The sequence below is a fragment of the Camelus bactrianus genome, chromosome 7 (genome assembly GCF_048773025.1).
Source record: "Camelus bactrianus isolate YW-2024 breed Bactrian camel chromosome 7, ASM4877302v1, whole genome shotgun sequence".
NCBI classification, from domain to species: Eukaryota; Metazoa; Chordata; class Mammalia; order Artiodactyla; family Camelidae; genus Camelus; species Camelus bactrianus.
Window position 1 is genome coordinate 2253668 of NC_133545.1, and position 6359 is coordinate 2260026.

Here is a 6359-nt window from a genome sequence, read left to right on the forward strand (position 1 = left end):
AAAAAGAAAAGGAAGAAAAACAAAAAAGGAAAGGAAGGAAATGCCAGCTCCCTCTTGAGGCCTCTGCTGGTTGGAAGCTGTGTTTCTGGGGCCAGGCGGGCACCCACATGGCCAGTGGAGCAGCCAGGATGCTCTGGGCCCAGGCTGAGCCCACTTGCCCGGCCCCGGCCCCTCGGCCCGGAGCCCCGGAGGCGAGAGAGCTGACGCTGGCGCAGGCAGACAGAGCACAGGGACAGGGGAGAGTGACACAGACACAGATGGAAGGACGTGGGGAGGCACAAGCCAGGCCTCAACGAGGAGGAGGATAGGGTGGGAGGAAGGGAGGAGGGGAGCGGCCGTGGGCCCCTAGCCCAAGGCAGGCCCTGGTGTCAGGGTGTCACTCCTCAGGCCAAGCCTCCGCACTCCCCCAAGGACCCCCGGCAGTCCCCTCGCCCCACCAGGGCCCTTTCTCTGCTGCTGGTGAGGCTCGGAATGTGGGCCCTCCCACTGTCCTCACCAAGCCCACACAAACAAAGTGGCAGAACTCATAGGCCAAATAGGAGCTATTTATTCGGTTCACAGTTGTGTGAAATGCAGCAATAAAAATCTTTGGACTTCAGCAAGTTGTTTTAATTTTTTTTCTTCTTTTGAAATTAAAAAAAAAAAAGTGTCCAATGTCCCATAATGGAGCTTAGGGGATTAAAAAAAAGATGAAACCCTAAGCAGCTCCCTTTGCAAAAAGAAAATCATAAAATTAGCATAATCTCATAAACACAAAAAAACTCAAAAATATTTTATAGTCAGATATTTGGGATTTTATACCTCCTGTAAATTATATATACATAGAATATTGCAGAACCATCGCTAATACACGAGATTTTCACTATTAATGCTGGTATAATCTTTATACACTGGCCCTTTATTTATGATTTTAAATTATTGCATTGTTTAGCTCGCACCGAGACCGGGCCTGCGCCCGCCCCCCTACTCGCTGTCCGACTTGCCCTCCTTGGCGGCGGTGGAGTGGTTGTACAGGCCCTGCGCCATCAGGTGCACAGCCAGCGTGTTCTTGTTGCCTGTGGCCTTCTTGATCTTGGCACGCTTGTTCTGGAACCAAATCTTGATCTGCGACTCGTTGAGGCTGAGCTCCTGCGCCAGGCTCTGGCGCCGCTGCTCCGTCAGGTACCTGTTGGTCTGGAACTCGGCCTTGAGCCTCTGCAGCTGCTCTGCAGTGAAGGCTGTGCGAGGCCGCTTGTCCTCTTTGTTGGGGTTCTTCTTCTTTGGTTTGCGTGACCTGGGACCTAGGTGGGCGCGGTGGACAGAAAGAAAGCGGGTTAGGAGGGCTCCGGCCGGCCTGCTTCCTCAGGTGTGTCACACCGCAGGCCAGGGAGGAGGCCGAGGCCGGGAGGGAAGAGGCTGCCCACGGCCAGCCGCTGACCTGGAGGAGAGTCAGGCTGGCCTTGAGACTGGGCAGGGCTCCCCGCTACCTCTGGGACCCTCCCCTGGGGAGTGAGGTGTTGGGCCCAGGAGGTGAGGGGCTGAGAGTAGGGTAAAGGGCAGGCTTAGTGAGAAAGTCTGCAAATAAAAGGAAAACTCCCACAGGAAAGTAAAAAGCCGAAACTTCGTGGCCAGGCTCTTTCTCACCGTCTCTGAGGGTCTGTCCAGGACAGGACAGGGTAGGGGTAGGTGCTGGGAGAGATGTGAGGGGGAAAGATTGGAGGAGGGGAGGGGCAGCCAGAGTAGCAGGAAGAGCCATGGCAGGGTGTGAGGGACCCCCACAGGGGACATCCCACAGGTCCCAAGGGCTGTGGGAGCCAAGGTCAGGTGAATTCTGAGAACAGGACAGGTCTGGAGGTCTGCCCCCCTCCACTAGCCCTGTGGACCCAAGTCCATTGTTTCCTTTAAGGACAGGAAGGAGCACACATGATCTTTCCTGGGTGGGGAAGGAGCTCTGAGTTTCCCACCCCTTCCCCCACCAAGTCTCCTCAGTCCCTTGTCCAGGAGAGGGGACACAGTGCCTGCCTGGGAGCCAAGGAGGCCGCTGAGGGACCTAGCTGACCTTGGGCACAAGGTTCACACTTCCGACCTCCCACCCCCACCTCCTGTGGCTGGGCTGCCCCAGGCTACTTGAGGTTGGTTTGGGACAGTGGTGATAAGGCTCCAAGGACCCAACCATCGGAAAAGGCCCAAGAAAGGAGAGCAGAGGGAAGGGGGCCAAGTGCATTCTTTTTATTGGTTTCTGGAAGTTCAGCCCCTAAGGAGGTCTGTGAGGGAAGAGGCTGGTGGGGGAGGGAGTTGCTACTGCCTGTCTGGGTTTCTTAATCTGGGAAATAAGTGCATTAACTTTGGGGGGCTCCTGGCCCCAGTTTCTTACAGGGCGCCCCAGGCGGGAGGCTGTAGAAGGTTATACCTCCGGCAGCCAGAGCACCCAGGTCCCCGCCCCACACACCCCCAACCAACTCTGCAGGGTCAGGGGGCTGCTAGGCCACTAGCTGGGAACCACCCCCCACCACCAGGACCCGGATCAGGAGGGTGGACTGGCATCCCGGATGGTACGCAGGCCCCAGGGGCGCCGAGAACAACCCTCCCCCGCCGATCGGGCCTTGTGCTCTCTCCCCAAGGCACGATCGGGAAGAGGGGGCTGTGCGCGCGGCAGAGGGGGCGCCACGGGGTGCTGGGCTCTAACTCCTGGCCTTTTCGATTCTCAAGCACGCCCACGCTCACACCCCCCCCCCACGCGCACCGTCCCCGCTCGCGCGCAGTCACCGCGGCGCACACACGGAGGGCGCCGGCTCTTATCCGGGGGTTGCGGATCCCGGGGTGGCGGCCCGTCTCCCGGGGCACGCGCGGAGCGGGAAGGAGGCTCTGGGAGGCCTCGACAGGCCCCAGGAGGCCCCGCACGGGCTCGGACCCCACCACAGCCTCGTGGGGCAGGAGCCGGTTCTCCATCTCCACTCGCTCCCTCCCCGGAGAAGCGCGCTCCCCACCCCCTAAACCCCTCTGGTCCTGGGGCGTTTGCACACAAGAATCAGCCTACAGAAAGACACGAACCAGTTTAAGGAAAGAAAATCTCCCTAAAATCAGAATTTTTAATTCTTTTTCTTTCATGATTTAAAAAAAAAAAAAGCACTTAAGAAGTCTCGGTAAAAGGGCCAAACCTCCGCAAGAAAACTGTACGTTGCTTCTTTCTCAAACGTCAAGAAACATGAATCTTATCTTCCTGGGGTTTTTTTGTTTTGTTTTGGTTTGGTTTTTTTTTTTTTTTTTTTTTTTTTTGCTAAATCCAGGAAGACAAGCAACCGAGCCAGGCTCGGCTGCCGCGGGCCACTGGGGCCTGGCTCAGCAGCAACTCCGGCGCCGCACAAAGCCGGCCGAGGCTCCTCGCCGGCCGCATTGTGAGCCTATATGTTAATTAAATATTAACAAAGGAGAGAGGCGAGAACAATGGAGCAAATTTCAGATCTAGCTGGAGAAATGTGGATTTCATCAAAGATACATGCACGCCATTTCTGCGGAAAGGCGACCAAGGGGTGACTTAGCTGTGCGGTGAACTGGGTAAACGACCTGGGCAAAACAGTTGAGGGTTCGGGGGCAGAGGGGGTCCGCTGCCAGCTTGGGAACAAATGGAGTCCTCGCCTAATGGCGGTTCACAGCCGCAGCCCCACATTTACTGCCACTGATGGTTTCTACAGGGACATGGACTTCGCTTTTTAAAATAACAGATCTATGAAAAACACGCCCAGAAGCTCTGCACACCCCTGTGGGCTCCTCCCGAACCCCCTCTGAATTGTGCCCCTTCCGATGCAGATCTGCCCCACGAAGGCTCTGGGAAAGGTTCTTTCTATTTGGGGATTGCAGGCCTCTCTCCTCCAAGCTATGTGCCTGTCAGCTTGGCAAATAAAACCAGGCACAGGGCAAAGGGCACCTCTGTTTCTATCCCTTCCCTTCCCGGATCCCCTCATGACCCCCTCATCAGCCCCAGTTGAGGGAGAGCCACCAGCCTTGCTTTCTTCCCTGGTTACATCTGGGATAACTGGGTCTTAGGGTGAGTCTAGGTCTGGAGTGGGCTGGGCGTGTGTCCCGAGTCTGGACTGAGTTGGAAGGACGTGGAGAAGGGGCTGAGAGTGTAAGCTGGGCCTATCTTCCAGCCACCACATTTCCCACCGAATAAACTCCAGCCAGGGGAGGGGTGGGCTACGGCTTCGAGGCCCCAAAAGGCAAGAGAGGAAGGAGGTCCTAGTGCTTCTGCTGTTCTAAGAAGTCTGTACCCTCTCTCCTCCTGCCGCTGCCCGGTCAGCGTCAGCCGCACACAATGTCGCTGTGTGTGTCTTTGTGTTGGGGAGAAGGATCCTGGTGTCTTCCTCCTCGGGTAAGTTCCCGCGCCAGCGCTGCCCCGCCACCCCGCGACGGGCCAGGACGCGGGTCCCCAGGGCTCACCTGAAGAAGGCCGGTCCGAGTAGCGCGTGCAGTAGACCCAAGCCGGCCAGAGCATGGGCTGCGCGCCCAGGTTGGCGCTGGCCTGCGAGCTGTCCGAGTCCGAGCTCACCGACAGGTCGCCGCCGCCCAAGCCGCGGGCCTTGAGAGCCCCGTCCAGGGGGCCCCCGGGGTCTCCACTTTTCTTGGCGCCGCTGTGTAGCGAGAGAGCCTTGGAGCCGCCTTCGCCGTCACCCGGAGAGTCACCACCGCCACTGCCGGGCAGCGGCCCGCCTGCACCAGGCGCGCAGGGCGCGTTCTGCCGGGACTCCCGGCCGGACACTAGGAGCTGCTCGGCGCCGCCTGCGCCGCCGCCTCCCTCCGCACCGCCCGCGCCGCCTTCACCGCCGGCTGCGCTGCCTCTGCCTCCTCCTGCGCCAGCACAGCATGTCCCCGAGTCCTTTCTCCGGCCGAACTCGGGCCGCAGGATGTTGTCGATGAAGAAGTTGGTGATGCGATGTGGATGCTGATGGTTGCCTGGCGCCTGCAGGACCGCGGGCAGCATCAGAGCCCGCCGGCGGCCAGTGTCCACGTCGCCCGGGCTGCTGCCGCCGCCAGAGCCGCCGTTGGGGCTGGATTCCGGCTGCCGCTGCCCGTCCACCGCTGCCGCCGCTTCGCTGGGCTTGGGGTCATTCTCCTCCATGCTGTTCACAACAAATCCCAAATTGTTTCTCCTGGGACACCCTTCAGTCAGCCTTCCGCCCGCCCGCTCTGCACACGGAGACTCTCACGGCCAGCCCGTGCTCTACCCCGCCGAGTCTTCCGAGGGCGTGAGCGGCAGCCGCAGCCAGGGCTGCGGTCCTACAAGTCTCAGGCCAAGCTCAGAGCAGAGCCACGTTCCAATCCACGAGTCAATACAAGAGTCGCCCGGCGCTCAGATGCCGGGAGATTCAAAAGAGTCTGGTCCTCGCCTTTGCAGCGCGCCCGGGCGCTAGAGAGTCACAATGGTCCAGTGTGGACGGGGGGCGCCTCCAGGCTCCGCGCTCCTCTCCACGTCCCGCTGCCTCCGGCTCCCGCGTCGCAGCCACGGCCGCCCGGGGCTGGAGCTCCGTGCATGCAGGCAGCTCGCTCCCCCGTGCTCACACCCGCCCGGGCCCGCTCCGGCGGCCGCCGCCGCCGCCGCCGCCGCCCGGCCGCCCCCGCCCGCGCGCCCCGGCCGGCCCTCGAGGGTGCGGGGCGCGAGCGGTCAGCGCGCCTGCCGCCGCCAGCACGCACATGGAGGCCCGCGGGCCCGCGCTGCGCTCGGCCGGCCTCGGGGCCCTCTCTGCGCGACCGCCGCCCCGCTGCGGGCTGGGGCGCCCCACCCGCGTGCGGCCGCGCCCCCGCCGAGCCCCGCCGAGCCCTGCGACCCGAGTCGCATGGGTGAGCGGCGGGGGAGCGGGCCGGGCCGGGCTGGGCCGCCCTCGCTCCCTCGCCGTCTGCGCGCCCTCGCCGCCTCGGCCTCCGCGCGGGCTCGGAAATTTCCAGGCCACTTAGCACAACCTGAGACACTTTGACTCTGGATTTTTGTTCTTATTTTTAACAGCCCCCTCGAGTGACGTCGCGGGCCGGTCTCCTGGACACGTGCGTCGGGCCAATGGCCGCGGCGCCGCGCGCCCACGTGACGCGCCGGCGGCCGCTCAGTGACAGGAGCCTCCTGCCGCCCCTCCCCCCCGCCACCGCCCCTCCCCCCCTTAAAGCGGCCGCGTCCTTGCGCTCCGGGTGCGGGAGCCCGAACTGGCGAGACCGCGACCGCGTCCCCTGCGCTCGCTCGCGTTTTCCCCGTCGCTTCTCGGCTCAGGGATCTGAGGAACCCCCGCGAGAGCCCCGCCAGGTCACCCTGGCGTGCAGACGTGGGCAAGCGCTGGAAGATTGCTATTTTTTAAACATTTCCATATTGTTTACCGTGGGGAAAAATCCCACAATTC

The 6359-nt window shown here is 61.5% G+C and overlaps 1 protein-coding gene across 1 annotated transcript; it reads right to left on the bottom strand.

Moving 5' to 3' along the window:
* Positions 1-611: 611 nt before the first annotated feature.
* Positions 612-5558, bottom strand: EN2 (engrailed homeobox 2). The gene is made up of 2 exons (XM_010955589.3): positions 4417-5558; positions 612-1280 (listed from the first exon to the last, which is right to left on the bottom strand). The coding sequence occupies exons 1-2, from the start codon at positions 5093-5095 to the stop codon at positions 964-966; spliced, it is 996 nt and encodes a 331-aa protein (XP_010953891.3). The 5' UTR covers positions 5096-5558; the 3' UTR covers positions 612-963.
* Positions 5559-6359: the final 801 nt, after the last annotated feature.